Source organism: Stegodyphus dumicola, chromosome 2, assembly GCF_044657685.1.
Source record: "Stegodyphus dumicola isolate Sdum_Otavi_A_Nest chromosome 2, ASM4465768v1".
NCBI classification, from domain to species: domain Eukaryota; kingdom Metazoa; phylum Arthropoda; class Arachnida; order Araneae; family Eresidae; genus Stegodyphus; species Stegodyphus dumicola.
Genome location: NC_140769.1, coordinates 18,284,171 through 18,303,724, shown reverse-complemented (window position 1 = coordinate 18,303,724; position 19,554 = coordinate 18,284,171). Strand labels below are relative to the sequence as shown.

The following is a 19,554-nucleotide window of genomic DNA, read 5'->3' as shown; positions in this document are numbered from 1 at the left end:
CAAGAATAATAAAAAGATATTAATTTTCTGGATTTTTTTTTGTTTGTTAATGCTTCAATAAACTTAAAGCAGAAGGGAAAACTCCCATTTTTTCTTAAGCATCACATGATTTCTCTTGGGAACATGGTTTCTATGATTCTTATACTGTATTTGCTTATACAGTAAACCCACGAGCTATTAGCAAAGAAAATAGACTTACTATAGAAGTTTTTGTGCCATTTCATAAATGCTGTTTTTTTTTTTTTTCGGAGGTGGGGGGATAGATTTTGTATTTAGTACTTATTTTATTTTTGCGATTTATTGTATACAACTATAAAGTTCAAGATTTCATTAGCTTTTAAAATTATTTGCAAAGAAATCTGTCATATTTTTATAACTTTTTTTTTCATTTTATAAATTTATGTACAGTTTTCTCAACATTCTATTTTTTAACTTGATTTTCTTAATTTTGTTGTGATTTGTAGAATTATATTCCTTTTTAGGATTTTAAAATTCCTACATATAGAAATGTATCTGCTTCTGAAATTTTCAGAAGTTAAGAAACTATATTCCCCTTGCCTTTTTTAAGAACAAGAATGATTTTTAAAAATGTTATTAATTAAGCGATTTTCTTTAAAAATTAGCCTCTTGCATAAGCAGTTTTAGTTTCTGGACATGCGTAGTTCACTAGACCGACGGTTGCGCAAGCGGCTAATTTTAATAAAAATATTAAAATTTTGTTTAATTTTAATTTAATAAAGTTATTCAAGTAAAATTCAGGATCAATCCATTTCGAGGTAAAATAGCAAATGCGATCTTTCTACAGGAATAAAAATTTATTTTGACATTTGCTGTATAGGTATAATGTGTTCAAACAAAAACCTTTTAATAAATGAATGGAGATGAAGCGAAACTATAACTTCTGTAACCTTAACATGATATCAACAGCATAATTTTTTATAATCCCACTTAAGCGAAATTAATAAATATAACTTTCGTTTTGGCATTTTGCATCGAAAACTTTGTGCGTTTCACTTTTCAAATTGTTACCCCAAATACTATCGCGCTGTGTTATATTTAGAGAAATTAAATAATGAAGAATCTGCATGAATCTCTGTATGTTTCTCGTACTGTAAAGACGAGCAATAGCAACACTGTAGGGGAAAAGGCCATTTTTATATCTAGCGCGCGAGACTGTGTATCGAAAATTCTAAAGATATGCTTATTTTAAAATTATTTTGTGATATTGCTGTTGAATTTAATTTTATGGTTTAAGTGCAAAGAGCGTGATTTAGTAAATAAAGGTAAGTCACAAAACGTTAAAAAAGGTCCCTTTGGGCGTAATGTAAAATCTGAAAGCTTTCAGATTTTTTTTCCCCATTATACTTGCCTTTATAAAAGCTGTAAGTGAAAGTAAAACTTTGAAGGGACAGTACTATGTTAAATGTAATTTTTTTTATTTCGGTGTAAGTACTATCGGAACATTGTTAAATCTTTGAATCGTAAGCAATTTTTAATGGTTCTCATGTTTACTGATACCGAGAAAATATTAAAAGCCAGTGCAAGAAATATCTATAAGTATTTCCTCTTCTAATTTTCTATTCAAGAAAAAAAAATTGCTTGGTTTTGATTCGTGTTTTTATAAACCCTTATTTAAAACCTGCGATATTTTTTCACGTAAAAAGGTTTGCTTTTAAAGAAGATTAAATACTTTAAATCCTTTTTTAATGATTTTTTGTCCCTCCCTCCGAGTGTCTCCCTTGTGCTTTTTAAAGTTCATAGTATTTTGTTACATAAACACTGCAGCGAGTGGCAGCAGTTGAAATTGGGTGTTCCCACAGGTGTTTCACTCTTCCAGAAAGTAGGGGTAAAAAAGGACAATTTGTTACTGTCTCATTTTTTTCTCCCTCCGTTGAACCGTCTGTAACCCTCGTTACTCCTCTAATTATCTTCAATTTATTTCATCAGCTAAGTAATTTTTGGTGGTTGTATTTGGGGACGTTGTGTCTTCCAGAACATGTAGCCCCAGGTATAAGTGGTCACTGGCAATTATTTATTTCCCGCAGTTATGAACTGCCATTTTCTTCCTTAATTGCTTTAAAGTGAAGGATTGCGTATTGCATTTTATTTATTTTATATTTCTCTGTTTGGAGTAAGGATGAAAATTAATGAGCTTGGTATTTTTGTAATTTATTTCTTTCATCTGCAATAGTACGGAAAAATGGGCAGTAAATGAGTTAAGAGAAAATTATTGTGGTAACGTAAGATGACGCAAAAAGAAAGCATGTTTTTCAAATAATCGCAACTTCGTTGATTTTCAGTATTTAAATATATATATATATTAATTCAGAAGTCAAACAACGCGGTTTTGCAGCTGAAGATGATGGTTCGGTAAAACCATCGAAACTAGTCCTGTGAAAATTTTGTAAATTAACGCTGATTTTTGTTGTTTGACTTCTGAATTAGTATTTATTCGGCGTGTTATTGTGTCTTAATTATATATATATATAGCAATTTTAATTTATCTATAATAAATGCAGCTTTGGTAAGCACACATTCATTATATAATTACTGAAGACTAAATCTGAAAAATGGCGTCCTTTTGCTGTGGACACTACCGAAGACACTATATTCAAATATTCAAAGTTCTGCGTCGCACTGAACAACATTTCTTCTAGAACATTTGCACTTTTTTGCGAACGGTAACTTTCAGTTCCTGGTTTACGAGCGTAAACTGTCGATTTCAGGTAATTTCACAGAAGCAAATTGCAAGATTCATTAGATACAATGAATGTGGAGAACATCGCCGACACATGAAATTTCGTGTTGGGAAAACTTTCGAGCAACTTGTGTCGTAGCATTTCTTGGGTGGGCTGTGACTTCATCTTGGTGGAATTACATTTTATCCATGCTGACTAGCAAGGTCCTAAATTGTGCAACATGTCTACATAGCGCTCCGAAGTCACTGCTATTATAACCTGTTCTTCTTCCTCAATATAAAAAAATAAATGGTTCTCATGGATTTTCTGCTTTCAAAATCGAACTTTAAATGTTGATATGACCATCTAAATGAAATTGTGTTTCATCATTCATCGTTAATATATCATCATCAGAAACAATAATTTCACGAATTTTTTCCACCGAACAGTCTGCATGAACAGTCTAGTTGAAGACACTTTTCATCAGTAATCTTTTAGTGGAATTTCAACTAGTTGCGCTGTAGCGAGCTAGTGACGGGCGACGCATAGTGGAAGACGAGCATGTTTAGTTTTTTAAGACCCTCATTTTTCAAAGAAATGTTCCAGATTTTTTTTAGGGTATAAAAGGAATTGTTTGAAAAGAAATTTCTGTGTTATTTTTTTAGCTGTATTCTATATGAGTTATTCTCCTTATTCTATATGTTTTAAATTTTTACCTTGAAATCTTGCCTAAAATCAAACGGCGAACCCTAGGTGTGCCCAGACCGGGCTCACCGATAATCTAGGAAAACTGAGAGTCTCTATTCTTTGTTTCTCCGCATCTTATCGGTCAGTTTATTGACAACAATGCTCATTTCAGCACTCTTTTCGAAGCTCTATTCAATCAGTGTGCTCACTTTGGGCACACCCGCAGAATTAAAACGATAAATGCTATCTTCACAAAATTTTACTTGTGTACTCCTCTAGGCCTAATTAGACTGCTTACTTTTTTTTTTTTTTTAAATGAAAACTCTACGACTTTAAAAGGTAGCGTGCCGGAAAGGGTTAACACGAATAGGAATGAATTTCGATTCAGATGAAACAATTTATAATTATTTAAAAAAATTAAACGGTGATTACGCTGGCCACTGTAGTACTGATGAGCGATGTGTTAACTGGTTCTCCATTCCAGGCGTATTTAAATCTTCTCTACGGTGGAGTTACTAAGTTGCGATGCTCAGTAGGTTAAGTACTCAGTAGGTTAAGTATGGAGGTATCAGACTGAAGAATATGAAAGATAGGAACTTTCCATAGAAAAGCACTTTTTCCTAACCAGTGTGTAGATTTTCAACAGCAATATTTTATTCGTAGATCTAAAATGTTGCTTTTAGAGATATTATGGGTTATTAACCAACAAGAAAGAAAGAAAGAAAATAGGGATAATTGGAGCCATGTTTCGCTACAACAAGCGTAAAGTCGCACCTTGGTATCGATGGAAGAAGGTAACCTAACTCTGCAACTAGAATTCCTTAACATATTACTATTCTTACGAAATGCCAAGCTGCTGTAGGATAGCTTCCCCTCAAAGCAGGGGTTAGAGTTTCTAGATTTGGGTCGAAATCGCCCATTTTGGTGACAAGACATAGACGGAGTCAGAACATTCTAGAACGAATTCTTACCGGTTTTCCCGAGAATGTTCTCGAAGGCAGGTCAGAAGCTAAATATACCCTATCTGTACGCTGAGTAAGAGAGTATGGCGAGTTTAGTAGAAGTCTCTTGAGTTCAGAGATTAGCTTGAGAGCGATTGACCTGGGCTGTGCTTTGCCGTGAAGCTGTCTTCACCGTTGTAGCCTGAAGACTGTGTAGCTGATTGTTTCAGCGTGTTTATCGTAGCTTTTCTACGACTGTAAACGTATTTTTGGAACTGTCCAGTGTAATTCTGGCGAATAAATTGTGTTTTGATTGTTCATCAAGTGTTATCATCAATTACTCCAAATCCATAAACTTCTAGTGCGTAGCATTATGTTTGCAAACCTCGGCAACTTTTGATTTTGCGTCATAGCAGCTTTATATGTAATGTAAAGAGATTGTATTTTTACTAGGCTGGAAAAAATCAAAGAGAACTGGATGAGGAAGATGCAGTATTCACCACACTTATAATTAAAAAAATATATGCAGCCTGCGTCAATGGTTAATCAAGTTTTAGAAAAGGAAAGCTGCTATGAAGAATAAAATTTGCTAAGAAGACGAGCTGAAAGGTGTTCTTTTCACGTGCATCAACCTTGAAATCTTCAAATGCCAAAATCTTGCGGTTAGTTAAAAATTATCAGAAAATCGATTAACGTATGGCTGTGTCCCAGAGTCGTAGCTAGGGTTTTCAGCGCCCAGGGACAACTGAAGATTTCGCGCCCCCTATTGCTTGCCAAGGATGGAAAAACATTTAATTCTAAAATGTCGTAACATCAGTTTGGCGCCCCTTGGATTCTGCGCCCGGGGACAAATGCCCCCCTTGCCCCCCCTCTAGCTACGCCCCTGCTGTGTCCCGTTTAGAGCTCTCATCATATAAATATAGAAATCCAATAAGCTGATATCGTATTTATTATCTTTACAGGATTCGTCTTAGAAAACTTTCATTCGCATTTTAACCACTTCTAAAAGCAACCAATTCTTTTATCGGTTATTCTGATGTTTTTCTTACTGATGTGTCAGTACCCTTTATATTTTCTTGAAAAAATATGAAAATATTTCAGTATAGAGCTATAAATTTGTAAAAAAACAGGAGACATGAAAATGTGCAGGGCCTTCTCGGGGCTCGAATCTGGACCTCTCGAATATGCTCCGATTGTGCTACCACAAAAGCATGCAGAAAGAAGTGAGAAAGTACCCCCTTTTTAAAGGGCGACTGGGGATTAGGGCCAATCGCGAAATCCTGGTGGTGAAGAATCATCATCCACCACCTTTTTAGTTCCGGCGCCAGCCACTGTAGTTACATTAGGTTATTTTGAAGCAGGAGATGTGAAAAATGTGCAGTTCCCTGGCCGGAACTTAAACCTGCACCTCTCTAATACACGCCGAGTGTGCTACCGTTACACCACGAAGGCATGCTTAAAGTAGGGAGAAAATACCTTATATACTCCTCTTTTAAAGGGCGACTGTGGGTTAGGAAAACCAATCGCCAAATCCTGGTGGTGAAGAGTTATCATCCACTATCTTTTTTAGTTCGGGCGCCAGCCACTGTAGAGACCTCAGATTATTTTGAAGCAGGAGACGTGAAAAATAAGCAGTGACTTGGCCGTTACTCGAACCTGGACCTCTCGAATACGCGCCGAATGTGCTACCGTTACGCCACGAAGCCATGCAGAAAGGGGAGAGAAATTACCTTATAAGTTTGTACTAGAATTTAAAAACGAAGGACTTTGAACAATGTCTTCCGAATTCCTTTCTGTCTCCTCTAAAATAGTAGTAAAAGATAGATTTTAATTACCTGAAACCGACTAAAATTAGCTGTTACTACTTTCGAAAAGTGTTGAAAAAGCATATAAAATAAAGTGAACCCTCCCGAGCTGATCATCTCCTTCATGTGGCCACCTGTAAGAGTGATCCTAAGTTCTGAGGACGCAAGATAAGCATCGCCATTGGAAAGGTCTAAATTACCCCAATAAAAGCATTTCTAGTGTCGGAATTCCGCAAACCAGCCTTTAAAATATATATTAAAACATTCCTCATTTTGTCTTTTTTACTTTTTTCAGGATTAACTAAAAGTATATATATATATATATATATATATACCCACACTACAAAAATAAGAGAACTTTCTGGCTTTCTCAATTCGAGTGGGACAGGTTTAAAAAGAGCTTAAGCCGACTTTTCCCTCCGGAAATTAATTGGCTATCGGTTTTTCGTTAGCCGGAAACTGTCCCTGTCTCTTATGATGATCGATAGCGTCAAGAAAGTACTTGCTTGATTTGTTCCTCCTTCCCCTTTCTTCGAAACTTCGCCGGGAAAGGAGGGAAAAAAAATTCTTCCAAAACATAATGGTGCCCACTGTACCGTCCTTGCCAGATCATTTGGTTTTGTGCTTCTGGGAATTAAAACTGCTCGGCAGAAGTTGGAATTCTTCGGTGGTCGGCAATTTATCCGGAGTTGTGTTGCTCTCTCTCCGGAAAAGTTAGTTCTTTTTTATACTATTAGTTTTCCTTAACTTCGGGGGCTGAATTAATGAGGCTGGATTTCCGCTCTTCCTCGCCCTTTTAAATTTGTTTTGGAAGGCGCATCGTGGCAGTGGATAGACGAAAGGATTCCTTGTTAATGAGTGTAGTCATTTGCACTGGCTTTCCGCTATTGATTGTGTACTCGGAAAGATCGCTTTTTCGCCGCGTTGGATGTAAAGCCTTTGTAAATATTAACTCGGTGATAGTAAAATAAATTTTGCAGTTGCGTCTAGTTTTATTTTTACACTTGTAGATAATTTTCTCCGGTAGGAAGTCTAAATTGGTGTTGTTCCTCTGACGGCCGATCAATTGCAACTTCATGCATTCTGTGAGAATAGGCGATACCCATCGGTCATTTAGCGGAAGACATTGCCCAGGGTACACTACAGAGGGCGAGGATTTTACACACGTGAGAAGTTACGTCCCAATTTCGGTGGAGAACACCCTGAAGGACGGATCCGAGGGTCTTCCTGTTTCCTAACAGAAAGCCCACCAGTGTTTTAAAAGCTCCCATGCCGCACCAGACACTGTACATTTAAAAACATCCAAGCCTTATCCAGGTTTTGGGTCCAGGTCCATCAATATGACAGCCAGCAGCTCTAACCATATACCGATCAGAGCGGCGATCTGATATAATTTGTACAGTTCGTAGGAAAATATAAAATATTGCCTCGTGATTTAATAGCCCAATATACCAAAGACAAATCAGTCAACTCTGGATTATTTGGGCCCTGATTTGAAGAAAGAGGGGGAAAAAATCTGATGTGGACATCACATGACTTCTTTGTATGGCCTGTTAAAATGTACACATATTTTACTGCACTTCATTTGAACTTATTTCCTCGAATTTCGTTAGAGAGGTATTTCTCATTTAATCAATTCAGTTATCTTTTCGTGGCAAGACAAAAATACATAAAAACTCAAAACATTTTCATTAAAAATCGTAAAATACTGTTACGGATTTTGTATTTATTTAATTTGCTATTTTGAATAGAATTGTTATTAAAATTGTTTTATAATCCCGTGCAATGCAGCACGAGACTTATTCGAAGAGAAAGCTACGCCGGAAAAATTAAATACAGGAGCACGCGCATCTAACGTTTCAATAATAGATATCTTGTAATTGTACTCTTTTAATATCCAGAAAGATCGAGAAAATATGAGAATTTTCTCTTGCATGAATAAAAAGCTTATAAAAGCTGGAGGAAAACATCTCAATTCTGTAGTTTGTTTACTTACTGCTGGTTGTTGGCTGTAGCGAATTTGCGATGAAATCGGATTAGCTTTCTCTGTTTTGAATTAAGTTCTGTTGAGCGTTTTAATAGTTTAAAAGATAACTACTGTGAGCTATTGCGATAATGAATCGAATTTCTCTAAGGAAATTTAAACATTTTGTATTTATTCTTGCGATGAGAATAAATTTTATTCATTTTTCATCGGACTTTTGCATTCAATTTATTACGAACCTATACACACGTAACAATACTCCTCCCCCTCCCCCCAAAAAAAGTCAAACACAGTTAAAAGCATGTACGGATTTATATTTATTTTATCTAACAATTTAAAGTTCAAACTTTCCTATAAGCCTTCATTCCCCTAATTGTCAGTGCCAGAATAGTTAACTGTTGTAGCGCGCGTAAACGAATGCAAATTTTCTACTTTGAAGAAAGCAGTTAAAAGCCGACTTTCGGTACGAGAAAGAGAGAGTTTATTGCTTATTGCTGGTTCAACTGGCTTAAGTGCATTTATTTGCGGCCACTAGCTTCGAAGGGAGTTTAAGTTACGGTATCTCGCTGAGTCCTGTAGTCTAATTCTATCGTTTGTTAATATCTTCAAATTTTTAGTTTACTTACTTGATTTTCTGTTACCGCCCAAGCAGAGGCGAAGTTTGTTAGCGTCGAAATTTTCAAAGATTTAATAAAGGGTTCTTTAACCCTTCTCTTGTGTAGTTTCCTGCTACTCAAGTTTCAGACAGAAGTTCATCTATTAAACTCTACAAGCAGGTAAAAAACAGTTTTTACTATAAAAATTTCTATGAAGTTTTTTTCTATGAAAAAAAAAAGGGGGAGTTCAGCCGCCAACGGGCATTGACACAAAGTTTTTGTTGCACAAAATTGAGAGTTAACTTTCGGTCCCATTGGGCAAAAAGAGTCGGTGCACCTACTGAATTCACTAATTCTACGAAGAATTTCAAATGGAAACAAATGGCGGCCACGTTAGGCCTATTGACATAATCTTTTAAACTGTTGGTAATCGCAAACTTGTTTTCGGTGGACACCCTCTTCGTTACAACTTGCATCAGAGACTTTACTGCGTAGTTGGAAAAATGACATTCGAAGACGGACGTAGCCGTAAATTTCACACATAATTTTGTACTTGGATAATTAATTTTGAGGACACATATTCTTTTTCATTTCACGTCATTATTCTGGAGGCGCTATACACCCCACAATTTTATACAGATTAGACAATTTAGAACAACGGACAAAAGCTGTCAGAGGCTGAGCGAGCGAAATAACATCTTGACTGCAAGAGAGCTGAAGCAGAAAGTGTGCAATTATCCAGTATGGAGGCTCACCAAGAGAAAGCTTTGGCTTAGGTTAGAAAGGTTTCAGTTCTTAAAATTTTGAGAACAAGTTCCGAATTAGCTACGTCATGAGCGTTACGCAAGCCAAGTAAGATGGATTGATCTAGGCATGACGCAGTCCAGAAAAAATATTAGGATTTTTAGAGTAGGGAGGGAGAATTAAGAACTATTGCTAATTTAAATTTAAATTTTGATTTATATATATATATATATATATATAGGGTGTATCAATACAGTGGTGACAAACTCTCAGGAGAGACAGAGTACACCTAGACGATGGGACATCACATAGCAGTGCATGGTCGGAAACGCTTCCCTGTCGCAGCAGTGACGACACAAAAATCAAGAAATAAAGGACACGAATGGGGTGAGAAAACAGCAAAAACGAAGTAAAAACAGTGTAAAGAGACAACGATCGTCATCAAAGAAGGTATTTGAAATTACTACCCGGACCCATGGTGCAGGAACCGTGCGTCATGCATCTTCCATGCAATATATTCCATTTCTGATGCAGATCTTCTATGCGCTGGAGAAGTGAGGCCTGCATCACAGTCCAGGATCGTAATTTCGAACACCTTCTTTAATGATGATCGTTATTTGTTGGTTTCTGCTGTACTAAATATAATAAAACACTTATTGTCTCACTGTTTGTGTCCTTCCTTTTTTTGCGTTTTGTGTCGTCGCTACTGCGCCAGGAAAGCGTTTCCGACCATGCATTGCTATGTGATTTCCCGTCGTCTAGGTGTACTCTATTTCTCTTGAAAGTTTGTCACCGCTGTAATGATACACGATGTATATCCTACGGAATCGTCCTTATTTGTGCAACAATGAGGCAGTAGCGTCACTGTATTTGCATAACGCTGTCTATCCCTAATTCACTGCCAGTTTCGTTTTATAAAAAAGGGAATTATGACATCATGTCATAGCTTATCACTGGTAGGGTAATTTTATTCTTGATAATTCAATAAATCATGTTTATCAGCGATAATCTGTGATTTTCCTTTTGAGTTCTTTTCATAGTAGTGGCATAAGTGACCGTCCATATGCCTTCCACGCATTGATATCAGGTAAAGAAAGGAAAAACGCATTCATCATATCTATGTCCTTAATTATGGAAGCAATTTGAAACGAATCGCTCATTTCTCGATCATCGTTTTCGAAGTCAGTTAATTATCCTCGGCATATAATCCAGTCATTTCCCCTCAATTTTTCCCTGGAAAAAAGAAAATATTATCCCCATTGTTTATCACTCGATCGCGTCTAGTAATTAAGTTCGAGTTTTCGATGCTGTTCTTTTAATGTGGAGAGTTAAACATGCCTGAGTCATTATTGAAAAGGTGTCATGGTAAAGAGAGATTGAGATGGTCATGCTTCAGTTTTAGAAATCGCTACTAGGTGTCATCCTTGCTTATGCAATGGCCATAGAAAGAATAATCGCTTATAATTATTATAAGCGATTAGTAGGGTAATAATTTTATCGTGCCGCGAATGACCGCGAATTTTTTTTAAAAAATAATTTCGCAAAGATTCCCCCTCCCCAAATGTTGAATGAATTCGCGAGATTAGAAGTCTTTCTTGATATATTTTAATTTTTATAACAATTGTTAGCTTTTTTTATTAATTAAATAATTTTTATGCTGCTTTAAAAATAGTTCATGGTAAGTGTTGTCACTCTGTAAATTATAATATTTTAAATTTCACACGCCCTCGCCTGCAGCAGATTCACAGAATGCTGCCATTCGGAAAAGCGTTAAGATCTTTAATTAAATAATGAAGAATCTGCATAAATGTATGTATGTTTCTCGCATTGTGATAAAATGCTACCTACTGAAAAGAGCCATAAAATTTTGAATAATTTAATTTTCCACCGAAGATGGGCATCTGGAAGCACTAATTTGGAATTTGTTTTATTACCGATTTCATATTTTGTAACACTTCAACAAATTTTTGATTAACAAACTCCACGATTTCAAGGCGAATCGCAAATTCTAAAGATATGCTCTTTTTAAATTATTTTGCGATATTGGTGTTGAATTGATATTTATGGTTTAAGTGCGTAGAACATATTTTATAAATAAAGGTAACACACAAAACGTTAAAAAAAAAAAAAAAAAAAACCACTTTGGGCGTAATATAAAATTTGAAAGCTTTGAGATTTTTTTTAATATTTATTATTATTTTCCTTTCATTAAATTTTCGTAATGTTTTACTTTGTTTTCTTATTTTTATTTATTATTTATTATTATTTTTTTTTTTTTTTAGTGTGAGTATTTTTAGTATTGTTTCGTACTATTTATGTTAACTAATATTGATGATGATACACCGTATTTGAGAAGCTCACATATCAGCATGTGTTATATAAATATGGCTTCTGCAGGAAAGGAATTTATCTTCAGATTCTTTCAGCTATGTTTAATTTGTGTCGTGTCGATTTTAGAATTTCATAACTACTTAAAGATTATAAATAATTTTTTAAATGTTGGCAGTGCTTTCAGAAGTAAGTTATTTTATAATTAAAAAAATTGATATTATTTTCAGTAATTTAAATATGTTGATACATCTTTCAACAATAAACCCTTGCTCAAATAATAAACGCATAATTTTTTCCCCCTCTTCTAGAACATGTTCGAGAATTTTCCTGTGGGTACCAGTACTATCGCACTTTTTACCTGGATGCCAAAAGAGACGTTCTCTACGTCGGAGCCATGTAAGTACATGATACTTTTTTTGCCCCTCTCTGTCTCTCTCCCGACCACCACTCCTTCATCCATCGTTAATTAGTAACTCATTAGTAATTCACGTGACTCTCTCATCATTCCGGAAAGTTGTAATTGAATAACATTTACCCCCGTCTGCTATTGAAAGCTGGAATTCTGGGGAAATATTCTCTGCCCTACCGTCTCTAATCTTCCGAAGGGAGAAAAGTTCTGAGACTTTTAATTAAAACCATAAAGTGTCACTAGACGAGCTGTAATTTAATCGCGTGTTTAAACCGTGTTCATCAAAGCGGCTTGTTCCTTTGTTTCTTTTCCTCTGCGAATTCTTCATTAGAAAGGGGGATAGAGTTGGAACTTTTAGCAATGTTTATGAAGTGTTGATTAAAGAGTTTTGCATATTTTTACGGATGACTTTACGAGCGATTGTTCCTGTTGTGTACGTATCTCATTATTAATAGCATTCGGAAACCAGAAAAGTTAGATATACTGGTCGAGATCCGAAAAAGTGTGTTTGGAACGAATGGCAAAATTATATATCTGGAAATATTTAGACATGTTCACTTGCGGGCAAAGTACAATGTAATATTAAAATGACCAGATTTTTCCAAAGCCAGTGCGAAACAAGGCAAATTCGGTACTAGAACGTAAAAGGGAGGTTCTCTTTGAAGTAAATCGTAATTTCAAACAATTATTACTATTGAGTTTTTTTTAATTGTTCACATTGCAGTGTTAGCAATCGAATAGACCCCACGCTACCAGATCGTTTTTACATTTTGTAAAGATGGTCGCCTATATAAAATATGACTATCGACAACTTTAAACATTGTTGTTTATGTCTGGTATTTCTAAAAGTGGTCGCCATCAGTAGCTACCAAATGATTTCGGTCTGCTGTGAACGTGATTGCCGTAGAACAACCTCAAAACTCAAGTAAGCCAAGTACCCATCAGTGTACAGTATTGTTGGCCTCAAGGAGAAAATGCCATTTTCATTCTAAATAATGTATTTATAAAATGAGTAAATTCATGAACCTAACCATTTATTTTTAATAAAAGTGTAGAGACATCAGTTACTTAAGAGAAGAAGAAATGAAAAATGAGCAATGCCCTCGCCGGGACTCGAACCCTGGACCTCTCGATACACGTCGAGTGTGCTACCTTTACACCACGAAGGCGTGCATAAAAAATGGAGAAAATACCCTATATACTCCCCCTTTTAAAGGGCGACTTGGAATTAGGGAATACAGTCGTCAAATCTTGGTGGTGAAGAACGATCATCCACCATCTTTTTAATTCAGGCGCCACTGTAGAGTCATTGAATTATTTTTTAAGCAGGAGACATGAAAAATGAGCAATGTGCTCGGCGGGACTCGAACCTGAACCTCTCGATTGCGCGTCGACTCGACTCAGTTCGGGTGCCACTGTAGAGTCATTATTATTATTATTATTATTAATATTTTTTTTTTTTATGCGTGAGATTTAAAAAATTAGCAATGAACTCGCCGGGACTGTAATCTGGACCTCTCGAATACGCTTTGAAAATGTTGTCGTTATACTCGTACCACAACGGCATGCAGAAAAGAGGGGAAAATACCATATAGAAGAAACATAAGAAAGTCCAAGTAGTAGATGAATATCTATTTGTTTCTTTCTCGAGATCTTAAATTTTTTTATTCCTGCAATAAGTGTATGGATATCTGGAAGTATTACGATTTTCCGAAGGTCAGATGATTGTCTGTTAGTTTGGGTCGCTGGGATACTCTCTCTCAAAACTGGGGCGGAAGCTTAATAGTTAGCTAGGTTCAGCAGTACCTCAATCAACTGTGGTACTACAGAGGTGCTGCCTTAGCTTCTCTCTGTACATGTTAACCTGGATCTTGCTGGGGATTTGTTCCTTTTCGTAACTGAGAAAATTTATTCAGACTGATACGCATTAACCTACGTGATATGGAAATTATACGCAACGCAAATTTTTCGCTTTCTGAGAATCGTGCAAACAAGTATTTTTAAACCAGAGGGGATACTCATTTCAATGAAATTTTTCTTTAGAGCCGTTTCTGTCAACTCCATCTTTAAATTTGCAAGGAATTTGTCTCTTCCTTACCGTTAGTCTTCGTGGCGTAATTGGAAAATACATCCGGCTACCAATCGGGAAGTCCTGACAAGGGTATTGCTGATTTTTCATGTTTTCTGCTCCGAAACAAACGTAATGAGTCTGCAAATGGGCTCACACATTCTCAACGTCGTTTGAGAAAATGCTTTTGTAAAAAGACCGTTTCAAGAGCTCCTTCAATTCCAGCTACCGCTATCTGCCGCAGTTAGTTTGCATTATGCAAGTACTCAAACTTATATATATATATGCCTCGATTTTTGGTGGAATTCCAGTTTTTATTAATCTTTATATGAATAAAGAAGAATGTCTGTTTGGTTGTTCGCCGTTAATTCAGTCAGTACTATAGCTATCGTCACCAAGCTTTCTGCAATTCTTTCCTGGGTACTGGGAAAGGTCGACCTTTACTCCCCACCCCCCCAAGAAATTCAAGCTTTCGCTTGCTACAGTCAGTCTATGGAACTGACCAATAGGATTGCATCTGAGCAAAACACACAAATAATCGGTATCGAAGGTGGCCGAAGAGGTCAGTCACTTAAAGTTGCTGGTAATCATCTGGGAAGTTCTTGCTTTTCACATGGTCAGTTGTACTTAGCATGTTCAAGGGTAGGAACTGGAAAGAATTTGTACATTTTCGCTTCTGGTGCTAAAACTCGAAATATTGTATATGTCACGGCTTTACAATAAAAATGCATTTAAGTGAATTGTCTTCTTTTAATAAAAATAACTCGTAACAGAAGAAAACACCTTCATCCGATTTTGTTGCATCAAAGATGAATAATTAATTAGACGAGTAAACCTAGGGCCGGAGAAAAATGAGTCAAGGACTAAATGCGGTCCGCGAGTTTGACATGGCTGCCTTGCAGAATATAACTGTCAATGATGTTCAATCCATTGTTTATTTAGAGTCTCACTCGGTTGAGTAGCATTCACTAAGTCAAGACTCTGTGTATAAAATAAAGCGAATTATCGCTATATCTAGATAAACAACAAAAATGTGAGAAGGGTGTAAAAAAACTTTTATTAAGAACTCAGTATAGTTGAATAGAAAGCATCTGTTATGCCCACAAAATAGCCAGCATTTATGGTGTATTTCAAAGATAAGGAATTTCAAATTAAGTAAATCTAAGTCGTAAATTAGCCAAAGGCTGCACAGAAATGATTAGCGCGCAGTTGGCTCAAACCTATAACGGCGTGAAAACCACTGTTGGCAAAAATAAAGCAACACCGAAAACAGGCTTCTATCGTAGAATTTCAAATAGTAACGTGGCCATCAGCAGGGGGAACACGCTCTGTCTAAACGATCTGAAACCTCCCTTTAAATACTCTCTCTTTCTACCCCATTTGAATATGCGCAAACTAAAACGAGCATTCTAGCAGAAAAGCAGAAATGGGAAAATGACAGTATCAATACTGAACACAAAGTAACTGGTTAATTAAAATAAACAACACATTTTTTTACAGTGTTCTCGGTAACATTGCCACCTTTAAGAAGTGGGGGCTATGTGAGTTTCGTTATATTTGTTGTCGAAATAAGCGACATGTTGCTGCTACTGTTTGCATCAAGCAGAGTTCAGTTATTAATTCTTTTCAAAAGTAGTGTCCTTAAAGCGAAATTTGATTTATTTAGGGGAACGTGTGTCTGTATGTGCTCATACAACAAGATTTTATAAATGGAACATAAAGTAATGTAGACAGCTGTGAACTGATTTGCGTCGTCGTAGTGTTTAGAGCTTTAAAGCAGATGCGATATCAGCTCGGATATAATTTCTAAATCGCGAATCATTTGTTGCCTGCGGTTGCAGTATCGGAGTTGCACTAAATGCGATTCCATTCAGTTACAGTGACAGTTTCTAGATTGTTCGCTTCAAATCGAAACTCTTCACAGATTTGTTCTGCTGCCCCGAGGGCTACCAGGAAGTGCCGCATCAACTCTATCGGAATTGGATGTAAATTATTTATAAGACACTCTCGCATTCATCTATGACGTCCACTGGCTTATTCCGAATTTCATCTGCCAGTTACCGTTGTCGAAATATTGTTCTGAGTAACGGATTCTTCGTATAGTAAAGCGATGGAATTTTTGCCTTCAATAAATTCTTTTTAGAATGGATTGTTATACTGCTAAACATTCTACAATTCGGTAGACTTTTAGAAGGAGGGCTATCCGAATTAAATTTATCGGGGAATCGTGTTGTTGTTGGATTAAATTTGGGAGCGATCTGTATTTCCGTTTATTTTTTGTGAGAAAATTTTGTTTTTTAATAAAAAGAATTCTTCTTTTGGGAAATGCAACTGAGCAAAGCACTAGCATTAAATTTCGTTTTGGCACTGAAATTTCATATAAAAATTATTTGAAAAATTACAGTAAATCTTTGGGCAAAACATACGTGGAAGATGAACTACTTTCTGGTACAATGTCCACTTCAAAATGAAGGTAGAGTTGGCTTCCCCTCCAAATGTCTCGTGATGTTGTTCTCACATGAATTTCTACCAAGTGGACAAATTATCAACAGGTATTGTTATGGGGCTGTTTTGCGGCATTTGCATGAAACAGCTCGTAGAATTTTGGCGAGATAACTTATTTATTTTGCACACTATAATGCGTCTGCTTACTGTGCCCTTATTGTTAATGAATTTTTGACCCAAATTTGAAGAAACAGATCTCTGCGAGCTCCGTATTTCTGTGTCGTTAAAACAACAACTTCAAGGCCTATGCCATTTGCAATCGTAGCGCGTATCGTCATCACCACGCAACACTTATTTTTTCCACCTCATAAGAGGCTGGCCCACCAGCGACCGAGCACTGGACTGGTAGTTTGGTCCGGGGTTCGAATCCTGCTGAACGGGAAAGCTGCATGAGCGTTGTCGGGACTTTCTTCCATGTAGAACGTGTAAACGAGTGAGCTTCTCATAGAAAAGCTCCGAGAAGGCATTCCTCCCCTTAGGAAGATAACCCTCCAGACTGCTTTGACATTATCAATTAAACCAAACCATAAGCGAAACAAGCCAAACGGAAATGGAGTGGAAGTGAAAAAAAAAGTTAGTCGCCTCGAACCATCTGTAGCAACTGTCGTTCCAATGGTTACGAGGGAAGTCGGGTGACGTAAAATGACCTTGAAGTTCCTAGTTTAAAGTAGCAGACTATAATATAATAAGGCACCGTGTAACATTCCGTATTGTTCTTTCTTTATTCTACGGAACGAGGTGTAATAAATATTGACCAATGAACTGAAAGTCTTGCGTTTTAAGGAATCACAGCCGATAGTTTTTAATTCGAATTATTACAACTTCATTAAAAAAAAGGGGCATTTTGTCCCCCTTTTTTTAATTTATTTTATTTCGGGGGTATGGTCTTTATTGCAGCTTTGCTAGGAGGAATCTTTGACAAATAAAGATAGAGTACTTCATTTGGAAGGAATTATGTCGTATCTGAAGATTCTGAGTATATGGAGTCGAACTTCGATAAACCGAAATTGAAGAAAGAATTATTGAACTTTTAAATAATTTCTGGCCCAACGAGTAAAATCTTTTGCTTCTGAAAATAATAATTATCTCAATAGAATAACTACTCAGTTAAAAAATTTTAAATCTTAGGTTAATTTTCTTTACCTCATAGTTCATACCATATTTTTCAAAGAAGTGTCAGAATATTCCGGTATTTTAATCGGAATTAGAGAAGAGCTCTTTGACACGTCAATTTGAGTTATAATCATCCCGAAAGTTAATTTTCCAAGTATTACTTGTTAAACGTATTTGATAAGGAATATCTTCAGTATCCCTTTTGTTTCAATGAAATGGAGGGGGGAAATAAAAGAAAAGAAGAAGAAAATTATTTTGGGGAGTAATCATGCCATTGCTTTGGTAACACATTAACGGTTCCCAAGCAACGTAATTACAGATTTTTGTGATTTAGTTTTGAGCAATAGCATTGGTGTGCGTCGAAGAAACAACAGAGACTCTGTGTTCGAACGTGCACTTTGCCCAATCCTCTGTTAGATTACATTTAAGGCTGTGTAACCAACCTTATGAAATTTGATTCGGTATCATCTAAAAAGGTAAATATTTTAAGGTATTTTCCCCCTGCTTCCAGCATGCCTTCATGGTGTAACGGTTAGTACACTCGGCGCATATTCGAGAATTCCAGGTTCGACTCTCGGCGAGGGGATTGCTCATTTTTCACATCTCCTGCTTCAAAAATTCATAAAGACTCTCCAATGGCTCCTGAACTTACGGTGGATGATGATTCTCCACCACCAGGATTTGGCTTTGACGGTTGGGTTCCTTACTCCCATTCGCCCTTTAAAAGGAGGTACTGCATAGGGTATTTTCTCCCTGTTTCCAGCATGCTTTCGTGGTGTAATGGTTAGCAAATTCGGGGCGTATTGGAGAAGCCTAGTTTCGAGTCCCGGCGAGGACATTGCTCACTTTTCATATCTCTTGCTTCAAATTCTTTTGTTGGATAGATAGGAGCATTAGTGGTGAACTTCTTTCGGGGTCAAGAGAATTCACTAAAGATGAGTTGAATTGTATTAATAAGAGACGGGAAAGATTTAAAAAGGAATTGGTTAAACAAGTCGCTACATGTAGATTACACTGACAGATGTTAAATAACTCCTTTCTTATGTTGTGTATTTAATTATAATTTTTAAATTTTATTTACTTGAGTGACACAAGGTCTTTAAAATAACTGATCAACTTCTTCCGGCTCCCATAAAAAGGTTACGAGCCGTGCCTTGAATAGTGTCAAAAAATTCGAAACCATTCCCCCTAAGCTTGAAATTTATTCCCCCGGAAGGCAAAGAACAAACTGCGTCAGGTTCAGGTTTTTGCATCGGACCTCACCGCCTAAATCAATTGAATTGAACGGTAGATATTGTTATTTTTATAGCTTATCTTGCACTCTTTTGTATTCCTTCGCTAACCTTTGCTGTCCTCTTTTATTTTGAGGAAAAAGCACGTGCTGTTCCTCGTCTGTCCCCAGATGTCCTCACACTCTCTGCGATTGCTTTTGAAGGACACATGTTCCTTCCTCTCCAGAAAGCGGAGTGAGTCGTTCCGAACTGCATCCACGTTTTCTTGTTGACCCCATCGACAGCAGCGGTTCCTCCTCATCGACTTGTAAAGCGGTGGACATGCCCCACTCGATTTGCAAAGAGGAAACATTTGCAGTGCTATCTCCTCGCCGTTGAAAAGAATGAATTGCATGGGCTGAACGGGGTCGAGTGGTCTGGATGCCGGTTGAATACTGAAGGAGCATATTGAACCTACTCAT

General features: G+C 36.6%; 1 protein-coding gene across 8 annotated transcripts in view; it reads left to right on the top strand.

The window, feature by feature from the left end:
- The window catches only part of LOC118196962 (semaphorin-2A-like), a 745,632-nt gene that overhangs the window by 527,390 nt on the left and 198,688 nt on the right, over nt 1-19,554 (top strand). For all 8 annotated transcript variants that reach the window (XM_085810484.1, XM_085810482.1, XM_085810486.1 and 5 more), the window contains one exon: nt 12,075-12,162. In XM_085810484.1, the coding sequence (XP_085666610.1) occupies nt 12,075-12,162 (88 nt within the window). The remainder of the gene's footprint in view (nt 1-12,074; nt 12,163-19,554) is intronic.